General features: G+C 34.8%; 1 protein-coding gene across 1 annotated transcript in view; it reads right to left on the bottom strand.

The window, feature by feature from the left end:
* Sec16 (endoplasmic reticulum export factor secretory 16) overlaps nucleotides 1-13866 on the bottom strand; it is a 627195-nt gene that overhangs the window by 330237 nt on the left and 283092 nt on the right. The window contains exons 15-16 of the mRNA XM_090400384.1: nucleotides 12495-12556; nucleotides 7977-8115 (exon numbers count right to left, since the gene is read on the bottom strand). Coding sequence (XP_090256510.1) covers nucleotides 7977-8115; nucleotides 12495-12556 — 201 coding nt within the window. The remainder of the gene's footprint in view (nucleotides 1-7976; nucleotides 8116-12494; nucleotides 12557-13866) is intronic.

Here is a 13866-nt window from a genome sequence, read left to right as displayed (position 1 = left end):
CCTGTTTGTTGACTATCATGCATGGTGACTAATGCTAAAAGCAGCAAGAATAAAGGTCATGAATTTTTATCATTGGAAAACAAACAGTAACTAAAAATTGGCATTAATGAGAAGTGGAGTACAGTTCTCACTAATGCCAATATTGGAGGACAGATGAAGACAGGAGATTTATGTTAATAATGGCAGAGTAATTAACAGATGCCCACTATCCAAAGATGGAGGGTTATCCATGCCCCTTATCTTCCATATAAAGTGAGAGATAAATTTTTCTCTCATAGAGTGGTCAGTAGAATAGTTTGCCTGTTGATGTGGTGAGCAAATGTAGCATGAACTAGTTTAAGAGAAGGTATGATACCTGGCGTGGGAAATGTATGACCTTCCTCAATAAGTCCTTAAATCTCAAAAAATGATAATGGCATGGAATGATAAGTTATAGGTATTAAAACACAAGAGTGATTTGAACACAAACAGCAAGATGCGATAGGATACTGGCAAAAGTGTTAAGGAATGTGCATGAGACTCAAATATTCAACTTAAGTCTAAACATGAATGTCATTTCTAGTGAATGGAAAGAGGGGATTAAAGACCAGTCAGTATCTCTAGAATGGTCATTAATATATTTGAGAAACTGATTAATATCTGCATCTAGAGATGGAAGATAGGAAGTTAGTAATAACGTACATTTTTCATGTAGTACTATCATATCCTGTACACCCCTTGAGGGTACATGTCAGGAATTTGATGATGATGATGATCTGGAGATGGACAGATAGCATCTTGATCCTACATAGAGGATAGCATGCCTTGTTAAAGGCAGTTTTAACAATTCTTATTTTTTAATAAATTTTAACAGAGTGACTGCAACAGTGAATAAGGGGAGTGGATATACACAATACTTCAAGATTTTTCCAAGACATCTGAGAAGATTCCACAGTGGATTCTGTTATATGAAGTCAAAGTGACTGGTGTGTAAAAATAGGCTTCTCTGCATACAGGAGAAAGGCTGAATGATGGATATTTAAGAGTAACATATGGAGCCACCAAGGCTATGGTGACTAGAGTGGTATCATAGGGGTTCTATACCTTGCATATTTATGACACTAGAATTGGTCAAAACAGTGACATACCATTCTATGATAATGGAAATTCAGGATGATAGGGACCATATCTGATATGGAATCCTTAGAGAGATTTCAAATGACCAAAGTCATTTGAACCAAATGACATTTGGTTCAAATGACCAAAGCTATGGAATAATGGATTCTGAATAGGATCATGAAAAGTGAGATGTTTGTATGGAGCCAAAGCATTTTAAGAACTTGCCCATGAACTAAATAGACATGAAATGGATATAGTAGCAATACAAGTGACCAGATGGAGATGGGAGGGGAGTACTCTGAAGAAAGACAAGCTTTTACTTATTTATTGTAGAAACAACTCAATTATTATCAGGAAAAATTATGGTCATCTGTGATTGAATATGAAGGTCTTAATGAAAGAATAAGCCAGCAATGATTGTAAGTAAAATAGTTCAATGTAACTAGTTATTAATGTATGTGCACTCACAGAAGCTGTACAAGAGGAAATAAAAGATCAATTACATACACACACACACAATATGAGCAAATTAATCTGAGCAAGTCAAATTTTTGTAAAGTTTTTGGTTTTAGTTTGGTTTTTTTGTTTCAGTTCACAATAATTTTGGTTTTAGTTTTAGTTCACTATTTTGGTTGAGTGCTGTGTGTTTTGACTGTCTCTATGATGTTCATTAATAGCATTGCGCATCTTTAATAGTGTAAACAAGTTGACATTCGTATTGTTTTTTTCATTTTGTGTAGCTATAAAATGGATACATCTCCAAGAAAGCATTCAAAACTATGTACTCTTTCTCAGCACACATCCATGACAAAAAAAAGACAAATTGCCAATGAGTGTATATTGGTTGGAGTACTGTTAATGAGATTTTAAGAAGGTTTAGGGAGACAGGTACCTTTTCTCCTCACAGAAAAGGAAAATGTGGGTGAAAAAGAAAAACTACACTTTACTAGTTAGGTAAAAGATTTTTGCTTGTAAGCAAAACAAAGTTTGCACTAGAAATATAATCAGGACTGGGGCAACTCATAATGCAAAACACATATCTTTACGGGTATGTACAATGCCATGCATTATGGGAAGGGTCACTACCCAGACGGGTTTCAACCTTTATTGAGGTCTCGTCAGTGAGAGCCAGATCCAGAGGTGATACTAAAGTTGAAGTAAGAAAATATAACTTCGGCAATACTTCAACCTTAGTATCACCTTTGGGTCTGGCTCCCACTGACGAGACCTCAATAAAGGTCGAAACAGGTCTGGGTAATGACCTTCCCATAATGCATGCCATTATAATTGCCCATAAGAATATGTGCTTTGCATTATGAGATACTAAGGCAAGAGATACGAACTCATTAGCTTCTCTATATGAGTTGCGAGTTGCCCCGGTCCTGATTATATTTCAAGCGCAAACTTTGTTTTGCTTACACTTGGATAAAGGATTAAACTAAGTACAGGAATACTTTGATTATCACGGTTATTATTGCCATGAAAAATACCACAATAATCGGGATAAATAATGGGGTAAAATGGGTGATCATTGCAAAGGATTCTTCAAATCTATTAATTAAATTTTATATATGAAGTAAAAAAGAAATGTGTTAAACGTATTAAGTAAAAAATGAAGGTTCATTTAAAAAAACAAGATTATTCTTTAATCTTTATTTATATATAAAGAGTACATACAATTATTCTTTCTTGGATAAAAATTGGTGTAGAATTGTTGGGTGAAATTTTTTTCTTTCTTTTTTCTTCGTATAAAACTCGGTAGCAAAGGATGGAATTTTCAATTTCCTGACGAACTGTCATTGATCGCATGAGATTAGGATCACCGTTCAAGATTTTTTTCTTTAAAATTTTCAGCAATTCTAAACATTTCGTCCATTTCTTTGAGGGTAAATTCCTTAAGTGGCACGTCAATTTGTTCGTCATTATCATCGATTTAAGCATGGTAAGCACGTTCTCTCTCGAGGTTAATTATGTCTTCATCATCCAGCTCCTTATCATGTGACTGAAGCAGTTCCGGAACATCATCATCATCAAATTCCTGACATGTCTATATGGATTACATTACATTTCATGGATTACATTTCATGTAATCATGTATCATATCATCCATACAGGATATGATAGTACTACATGAAAAATTTACATCATTACTAACTTCCTATCTACAATTTTCCTCCAAATCAGTCTGTTACTTATCAAGACTCCAACATTATCAGATCTTAGATTTCTATCGTCTAAGGCACTTTGTACCGTATCAATTCACCTATATCTTGGTCTTCCTCTGGGTCATTTTCCTGCCAACCTGGCAGAGACCACTCGTTTTGCTAATCTTTCCTCGCCCATTCTGTTTAAGTGACCATACCACCTGAGATTAGCTCTGCTAATGCATTCCTGGATGCCGACAATGTCAAGTTCTTTCCTAATATTCCCATTTTCAATATGGTACTGCCATTGATGCCATCTGTTCACGCCTCTAATCTTTCTCAAAAATCTCATATCTGAAGTCTCTAGTCTTTGGTCAAGTGTTTTACTTCTAACCCAGCTCTCAGATCCATAAGTTAAAACTGGTTTGAACACTGTCTTGTATACAGCTAATTTAGTGTTCTGACTAATTTCTCTCTTATTCCATATGAATTTATTCAATTAACTTCCCACCATACCAGCTTTGTTCATTCTGCTGTCTATTTCCATATTTAATTTACCATCATCAGTAAAAAACCGTGCCTATCTTGCTGAAATGTTTTACTTGTTGCACAGGTTCCCCATTCACAACACGGTTGACATTTTCAACAATTCTACCTATTTTCATAGTCTTTGTCTTTTTAATGCTCACCTTCATACCATATCTGTTACAACAGTTATTCAATTTAGTCAGGGAATCTTGCAAACTTGTAGCGAATTTATTTAGAAGTATAACATCATCCGCATAAAGCAAAGAGCTGACATTAACATCTCCAATTCTGATATCATGTTTAATACCACTTTCCTTCATAATATAATCCATATAGATAATGAATAACAGAGGGAATAATGTACATCCTTGTCTCACACCAGATTTAACATTAAACCATCTTCCTGTACTTCCTTCAATTCTAACTGCTGACTTACAACTCAAATAAAGACGAAGTATTGCTTGATATAATGCCCCATTCACACCATATAACTGTAATGTATTGAATAGCTTCTCTCTTCGCACCTTGTCATATGCCTTTTCCAGATCGTCAAAACTTAAATACTGATCTTTGTTATATTGATCTGATCCTGACAGCCTCTATTTGGCCTGCATCCAGCTTGTTCTACACCAAGCCCCTCTTCCAAAATTCTTCTCAGTCGTTAATCAAGTATACTGGCATAGATCTTGCCAGGAACACTCAGTAGGGAAACACCTCTGTAATTCCCACATTCAGCCTTATTTCTCTTTTTATATATGGGTACTATTAGAGCTCTACTCCAATCATCAGGAATTTGTCTCTCTGTTGAGGCTTTCTGAACTATGCAGTGCAGCCACTGTAGGACTTTTATATCACCATACTTCAGCATTTCTACTCGAATTTCATCTACTCCTGCTGCCTTTCCACATTTCAAGCCTTTGATGGCTTTTTCTACTTCAAGTATGGATATGTATACCTGATTGTATGCCTGTTGAGTGTTTTTTTACCACTGTGCTCTCACTGCTTGTTTCATTTAGCAATTTTTCGAAATAATTACTCCATACTTCAAGGATATCTTTTTCTCCTGTTTTCATGTCACCTTTATCATCTCTAACTCCTTTTACAGCACTCTTTCCTCCATTTCTAAGCTTCTTCAACAACCTCCAAAATATCTTACACCTTCTTGATATTTATTTTCAATGTTTTTGCCAAAGTCCCCCCATGACTTTTGTTTAGCTATTTTTACACAGTGTTTCCCTTTCTTACATTTGTCTCTGTATTCTCTAAGAGCAAAAGCTGACTTATTTGCCAGGAACTTTTGATATGCTTTCTTCTTTTCCTTCACTGCCTCTTTAACTTCCTGTGTCCACCATGGGGTTCTGATTTTTCCATTCTTGCAGATAACCTCACCACATACCTCTCTGGCTGAATGAATCAGGGTTTTTTCACCAAATCTCCAAGGTTTGGTTCCTGTTCTCAAACTCTTTCATTTTTTCTTCAATAATCTTTGTGTATTTTAGTCTACAGTTCACATCTGAGAGCTGCTTAACTTTTATTTGCTTTAAAACTGTCTTACACGTTATTCTTTTCAATATGAAATTCAATTTTATCCTGCTCAAGACTAAATAGTGATTGCTTCCAATTTCAAATCCTCTGTACACTCTGGTGTCCTGCACCAGGGAGAAAACATCACTATCAACAATAACATAGTCAATGAGACTTTTCTTATTCCTAGCCTCTTCTCTCCATGTGAATTTGTACACATTTTTATGTTGGAACCTGGTGTTAGTAATAACCAGTCCATGTCCTGAGCAGAAATCCAACAGATATTTGCCATTATTATTAGCTTTGCTCTCTTCTCCAAATTTTCCCAAAATGTTTTTGTATGTCTGACAATCATTTCCTACTCTGCTATTTAGATCCCCAACAAGGATCAACTTTTCCTTTTTCATTGTGTCAGCTGCTTTCTCTAAATCCTCAAATTCCTCCACTTCTACCTTAGTAGAACCTTCTATGGGAATATAGGCACAAATCAGTCTCATTGTCCAGTTCCCCATTCTGATATTTGCCCACATCACTCTACTTGGGACTGCCTGTCATTCAAGAAGATTAGACTCGTATTTATTGTTGAATACAGTGGCTACTCCTTTTCCTTGGTTGTCATTGCCTGAATATAACATTTTGCATTTATTGCTCAGAAAGATCTCACCAGTTTTTGTCTTTTTTGTTTCAATCATCCCTATTATGTTGTTCTGGTACTTACCTAATTCCTCAGCTCGCTCCATTTCTTTGCCATTCAGGCTTCTTATGTTGATAGTACCGATCTTTAACTCTGGTGATGATGAGTTGGGGGTGTGCTTTCAGATTTGTTCCAATAGCTGACTTTTCGATGTTCACCCTGGTTCCCTGGCAAAAACAATGGGGGCCCTTGTTTAACAGGGCAATGCCCCAGCCAGCATGAAATTTTGTCATGTTGTACCATCATTTTCTATATTGGTTTAAGCCAATAAGAATACAATTTGGTCGGCTAAATCCCAAATTGCCAGCCCATCCTCGTTCGTTCAGCATGATAAATAAAGAGAGGTTTCATCTTGTAATCTCCAGAAGCATTGCCACATAGTAAAAGTGTTACACGCTCCTTTGAAACCTTGTAGCCAGGCTGTGACTTTTCAGTTTTTGCTAAAAATGTTTTAGTGAGCATTTTTTTCCATAATAAGCCTGTTTCGTCAGCATTAAATATCTGATCATCGGTAAAATTTCCTTCAATGATCTGTTGCAATTCACCAGGAAAACTAGCTGCTGCTTTTTCATCAGCACTTGCAATTTCACCTTGTACATGAACACTACGAATGCTTGATCGCTTTTTGAACCATCAAACCACCCCTGAACTTGCAGAGAAAGTTGCTTCCACTACTGACGCCGAATCATTTTCGCTTTCTAATTGTTTTCTTTTTAAAGTTTCAAATAAATTCAATGCTTTTGTTTTTATAAGAATTTGACTAAAAAAAATCTCTTTTGGTTACAATCTTCTATCCACACTGACAATAGCATTTCCATTTCAATCATAAGATGGCTTCTGTTTCTCGTAGTATGGGACCCAGACAAGGTCGATGCACTTTGTCCTAGTTGCTTATAGTTTGCGTGGTCTAAAATATGGCGAACAGTTGATTCATTTAGACCGTACTCTCTTGCAATTTTGGGCTTTGGTTATGCCTGCTTCATACTTATTTATCATATGCAACTTATCTTCTAAGCTGATCACTCTACGTTTCTTCTTTATAGCTGTAGACTTGATATCATCCTTGTTTCTTTCAGCATTCATTGTAAGGATAAATAAGAAGAGAAATAAATATCCACGTGTACTTCAGGCAAAGGCGGACATTTACTGGTGAGCAGGCGCCTTCGGATAAAAACGAAGCTCTACAAGAGAGTGATACCTGGAGACTGGCAACTCGAACTGGTTGCATATGTAGTGCACATCTCGCGGCAGCGATAATTCAAATTTGGAGCGCAATCATTGGAATTTTGGTATTAAATTATAAACCGCGATAAATCGAGAATTGCGATAATTGAAACTGCAATAATCTAGGTATTCCAGTATATAATTTCTTGGTATCTTTAATTTATTTTAACATTCCAAAAAGACTTAGATGAGATGGAAATCTAAAGATTTCCATCTCATCTAAGTTCACTCTTCTGGTTCACTTTTAAGTGAACCAGAAGAGCTCAAGACAAAAAAGAGTAGAAGAAGTTCATATGAATCAAGTGACTGATATAACAACACAAGAGAAATGAGATGATATGATTTCATTTCAGTATGACACAATGTCAAAGACAAAGAAAGAAAGAAAGAAAAGCACACAAGTGTAGGTTTATATAGTGACCATTCCGATAACATTTTTGCAAGGTAGGATACCAAGGCAACTGACGAGAAGTAAACAGCCTATATACATAAGCAGACTAGTTGTGAAGATACTTTATGCATAAACTTTGTATGCTTAGACTTGGATAAAGAATAAGATCTTATGTATATTTTATTGTTAAAAAAGAGGAAAAAAAATTCCATATCTTTGTAATATGTATTTTGCTCTTTTATTCCATGTATTAGCACTTTGTCTATTTGCATTCCTGAAGAAGCACAATAGGATGGAATAAACCATTGAATTAGTAATTTTATTTATTCTATATTTTTAAATTAGCATAGCAAAATATATCTTAACTACTTACTCCATTCTGTCTCAGCAGAAGTATCATGAGTTCCCAAAGTAGTATGTAAGAATCTCTATCACCAATATCAGGTCTTTCCTTTAATTCTTCCTTTTTATGCAGACAAAACTGAATCACATCATTTTTGTGTGTTTTACCCCTGAAATTAGATTGAAAATTTAAATGTATAATGTCCTATCTCTCTCTATTAAAATGCTCGGAATTCTACAAAATCTATCAGGTTTTGTACATTGTCCAGGACCTCTAAGTAAACAGATACCTGTAGGTCCAAGATAGATACACAAACCACATAATCTAAACATTTAGGTTTTGGTTTAATATTTCTAGCCTTACCATAATGACTAACAGTATACTTTCATATATTAAACTAGATATTTTACTTTGTTATCAGGTGATCTTTAAATGTTCACAGATAAGTCAGTTTTATTGATTGCCACATAGATAACCAGAATCTGAATATCCATTATTTAAAAAAAAAAAAAAAAAAGGGGGGGGGGGGGGAATATATTATTTATACTCCTATGCAAACATGAAAAATGAAGATTTTTCAATTCACAACAAAAGGAAGAGTGCTGATTTGAGTATAAAGCATTTTGCTAAATAATTTTTAAGTAGTTTGGATACTGTAATGTACAAATATAAACAACAGTAAGATGAGATGAAATGAAATGGAATGGAATCTGCGCGGTTAACCGAGTGGTTATGCACTTTGCAACCATATGCCTGGGAAAGGAGTGTCTTGGATTCGATTCCTGTCACCAACGTGAGGAGTTTAAGGATCTTTCTCAGTCATAGCCAAGTTAGCCGGTCTTGGGTATGGACTGCAGAGTTTTTCTCCCCAGTTTATCTGGGATTTTTCCTCCTGCAAAGCAGGCAAACCAGTCCCATGAACATACGCATCTACAAAGACATAGGACACACCAGGAGGTATAGGGCTAGCCACCTTATCCTCAGGATGGGTATGGCTTGGCTAGGCCTAATATGTGAAGGAAGAAGAAGAAGAGATGAAATGGATAAAAATGAATGCTATCAGTAATGCTTTAAGCATAATTTAATATAATTAAAAAATTTTCTCTCAATAATCTTCATTAACATCAATTTCCTGATATGTACCCTCAAGGGACGTTCAGGTTACTATGACAGCACTACGTGATTAAGTAGTGCTTAATCACTTAGTGCTGTCATATTGTTGATGTCTAATACTGTCTAATTGTTGATGAGAGATTGTAATCTCTCATCAACAATTTTCCTCCAAATTAGTCCATTACTTGTGAGCACTCCAATATTGTCATATCTAACATTTTGTGCTTCTAAGGCACTTCTGACTGAATCAATCTACCCAGATGGTAGATTTTGTTAATTCTGTTTTGCTAATTTTTCACCATCCATTCTATTTAAGTGGCCATACCACATGAGATTAGCTCTGCTGACATTATTAGCATTCTTGAATGCTAATAATGTCAAGTTCCTTTCTAATATCTTCATTTTTAATACGATTCTGCCCTTAATGCCATTGGTACACTCTACTAATTTTTCTCAGAACCCTCATATCAGAGATCTCTAGTCTGGTCAAGTGCTTTATTTCCAACCCAACTCTCAGATCCATAACTTAAAACTGGTTTGAACAATGTCCTTGTATACTGCAGGTTTGGTGTTTTGGCTAATTTCTCTCTTATTCCATATAAATTTATTCAGCTGGCTACCTACCATACCAGCTTTGCTTATTCTGTTGTCTATTACCAGATATAACTTGTCACCTTCAATAAAACTGTGCCTAAATAGCTGAAATATTTTACTTCTATAGGCTCTCCATTTAGAATGCAGCTGAAGTTTCTATGTTTCTTAACTATTTTCATATTTCAGTTTTTTGATTGCTCATTTTCATGACAAATGTGTTACAACTGTTATTTCAATTTAGTCAGAGAATCCTAGAGACTTATGCTAGACGCGTTTAGGAGAGTACAACATCATCTATATAAAGCAGAGAGCTAAGTCTGACATGTCCAATTCTAATATCAAGCCTAATGCCACTTTCTATCATTATGTGATCCACGCAGATGATGAATAAGAGTGTTTATTGCTGATTTTATATCAAACCACCTTCCTGTATTTCCTTCAATTCTAACTTCTGAATAACAACTTAAATATAGACTATATTTTGCTCTGTATGTTCCATTTACCTCATAATTACAATGTTTTGAAAAACTTTTCTCTGAGCACCTTGTCATATACCTTTCCAGATCTACAAAACTTAAGTAGAGATCCTTCTCATATTCCCATGATTCCATTTCTATTTGTCCCAAACCCAGCTTGTTCTTCTCCCAGTTTCTCTTCCACAATTTTTCTCAACCTCTTTTCAAGTATGTTCTCATAAATCTTACCTGGAACACTTAGTAGAGAAATTCATCCATAATTCTCACATTCAGCTTTATTCCTTTTTTTTTTTTTTTTTTTTATAGATGGATACTATGAGAGCTCCACTCCAATCATCAGGAATTTGACCTTCTGACCAGGTCCTCTGAATTATGCAGTGTAGTCTAGCTGCCTTTCCACATTTCAAGTTTTTCACGGCTTTTGTATTGATATATACTGCTCTTTGCATTTTTCTTAAAAATGTTCTAGTATGTTTCTGTCACCGCTTGTTTCACTTAACAGACTTGCAAAATAATTACTCCAGACAATCTAGGATATATCTCCTTATCTTCAGTTTTTCATATTACCTTTATCATCTTTGATTCCTTTTACAGTACTCTTTCCTCCATTTCTAAGTTTCTTCAACAGCCTCCAGAACATTTTGCCAATTTCCTGATATTTATTTTTCTATTTTCCATACTCTTACTAAAGTCTTTCTTAACTTTTGTTCAGCTACTTTTACACATAGCTTAGCTCACATTTTTCTTTGTATTATTTTAGCATGTCAACATTTTTTTGCTTATGGTATGTTTTCTTCATTTCCTGGATTGCTTCTTTAACTTCATGTGTGCACCATGGCATTCTTATTTTTCTATTCTTGACAAGTTCACCATATACTGCTCTAGCTGAATCGATCAAAGCTTTTTTTTTTTTTCAGAGTTTGCCACTGAAATTCCAAGGTTTGGTTCTTGTTTTCAATCTGTTTCATTTTGTTTTCAATAATGTTGGTATAGTTGAGTCTGCAGTCTATCTGTAAAAACTGCTCAACTTTAATTCTTTTGAAAAGTTTCTTACACATTGTTCTTTACAATGTGATATCCATTTTTATTCTGCTTAGCACTAAATAATAATCACTTCCAATTTCAAATCCTCTGTATACTCTTGTATCCTGAAACAGCATGAAGCTAATAATTTATTTATAATATAAATATTATAAATAAATTATTAGCAATACATTTATAAAATAATGGCAATAGCGAAAATTCTATCAAAGTTCATAAAACTTCATCAAAAAATACATATAATATAGATTACAGCAAAAACCATAGCTATCCCATATATTAAAAGGTTATAAGAAAAATAAATAGAATTCTACACCATTATAATCTTAATGCTACTTTTAAACCACTTATAAAATTAAAAAACATATTCAACTCCTCTAAGGATCCTCTCCCCCACTGGCTCACCCTGGAGTTTATTGCATCTATTGCACCTGTAACTTAACTAATATTGGTGAAACAGGATGTATAATTCCTATCCATAAAAAAGAACACAAATGACACATTAAATTAAACAACTCTCAGATCACACTCTTAACACCCTACACCAAATTGATTGGAAAAGTACCTGTTCTTTGCATCATACAAAAACCTAGTATGAACGAAAATTTAAAAAGCTTTAGAACTAAAGCAACTTTAGGACTAAGCAATTATTTCGGCTTTTAATGGCCACCATCTATACTGTTTTGTTCTAATTTATATGAGTAAATTATGTGAGAGCATGTTGCTCTGCAGCTTAATATATCTCTTAATGATTTGTAACCAAATAGATGATAACAGTTTTTTTTTTTATGCGAGTAACTTTGTGTAAGCACTTTGCTCTCTAGCTTAATTTATTTTTGTGACCAAATAGATAGTAATAACAGGACTCTAGCGTTGATTTAGTAAGTTTTTTTTTTTTACACCAAAGGTCAGGCTAATAGTTTTAACAGTTGACCAAATCAATGTAACTTTAGCATACAATGTAGAATGTAGTGCAGCTTGTTTCTTTGTATACATGTGTATACCCCAAATGATGACCTTAGAGTGAAGGTCAAAACGTCGTGATTATTTTGGTTTATATTAAACTGAAGTTTTACTCTAAACACAGTAGTTGTTTCCACAATTTTTATGAATTATTACATGACCTTTAATATAAGATAATAACTTTGATTGCCAAACAGACACGTGAAAAATGTAAATGTCAAATGATCACATATTTCATATTATCTCAAAAAACCATACATGTGAAGAGTTGTAGTGCTTATACTTGCATAAATGCAAATGACTGTTATTAATGACATTATTTGATTAAATCATGTAAAAATGTGATTAGTGAATAACTCACCTGATAAGAGGACCTGGATAATCCGTGAATTCACCATGAAACTTTTCTTGAGAAAATATACTCTGGAAAATTTATGAATTACTAATAAAAATGGGGAACAACATATAAATAATTCATTACTCTAAGAAAAAATAGTCTAGCAAAGAAGTAAGGTCTAGAAAATGTACCAAACATATTGCTAACTTTAATAAATTTAATTTAATCCTTTATCCAAGTGTGAGCAAACAAAGTTTGCACCTGAAAATATCTTCAGGACTGAATATGGTGTTGTACTACCTAACTGGGGTAAGGTAGTACAACACCAGGAAACTCGTAGTAAAGGTGGACCAAGCTAACAACACTCCTATCCCAGTATCTCCCATAATGCAAAACACATCTCCTTGCGGATATGTATAATGTTATGCATTAAGGGATTGGCTACTACCCAGACTAGTTTCGACCTTTATTGAGGTCTCCTCAGTGGGAGCCAGACCCAGAGGTGGAGATACCAGGCAGAAGCAATAGCGAAATCATCTTTACCTATAGGAGTTGCCAAAAGGTGCGCCACCTTTGTTTTTAATTAAATTACTCTGGATTTAGAGAAAGATGTTGAAAGTTTATTTTTCACTTGGTTAGACTATAATAAATTTAGTTTAATCCTTTATCCAAGTGTGAGCAAACAAAGTTTGTGCCTGAAAATATCTTCAGGACTGAATATGGTGTTGTACTACCTTACCCCAGTAAGGTAGTACAACACCAGGCACTCGTAGCAAAGGTGGACCAAACTAACACTCCTATCCCAGTATCTCCCATAATGCAAAACACATCTCCTTGAGGATATGTATAATGTTATGCATTAAGGGATTGGCCACTACCCAGACTAGTTTCGACATTTATTGAGGTCTCTTCAGTGGGAGCCAGGCCCAGAGGTGGAGATACCAGGCAGAAGCAATAGCGAGGTCATCTTTACCTATAGGAATTGTGAGAGGAGAGTTATGTGAGATTTACCTATAGGAGCAAGGAGATGTGTTTTGCATTATGGGAGATACTGGGATAGGAGTGTTGTTAGCTTGGTCCACCTTTGCTATGAGTTGCCTGGTGTTGTACTACTTTATCCCCAGTAAGGTAGTTACAACACCATATTCAGTCCTGAAGATATTTTCAGGTGAAAACTTTGTTTGCTCACACTTGGATAAAGGATTAAACTAAATTTATTATACTCTAACCAAGTGAAAAATAAACTTTCAACATCTTTCTCTAAATCCAGAGTAATTTAATAAAAAGGTGGCACACCTTTTGGCAACTCCTATAGGTAAAGATGACCTTGCCATTGATTCTGCCTGGTATCTCCACTTCTGGGCCTGGCTCCCACTGAAGAGACCTCAATAAAGGT

Source organism: Typopeltis vanoorti, chromosome 1 (assembly GCF_054136105.1).
Source record: "Typopeltis vanoorti isolate ZY-2024b chromosome 1, IOZ_Tvanoo_1.0, whole genome shotgun sequence".
NCBI lineage: Eukaryota > Metazoa > Arthropoda > Arachnida > Uropygi > Thelyphonidae > Typopeltis > Typopeltis vanoorti.
The sequence above is the reverse complement of the archived record's forward strand: the minus strand, read 5'-3'. Positions and strand labels throughout refer to the sequence as shown.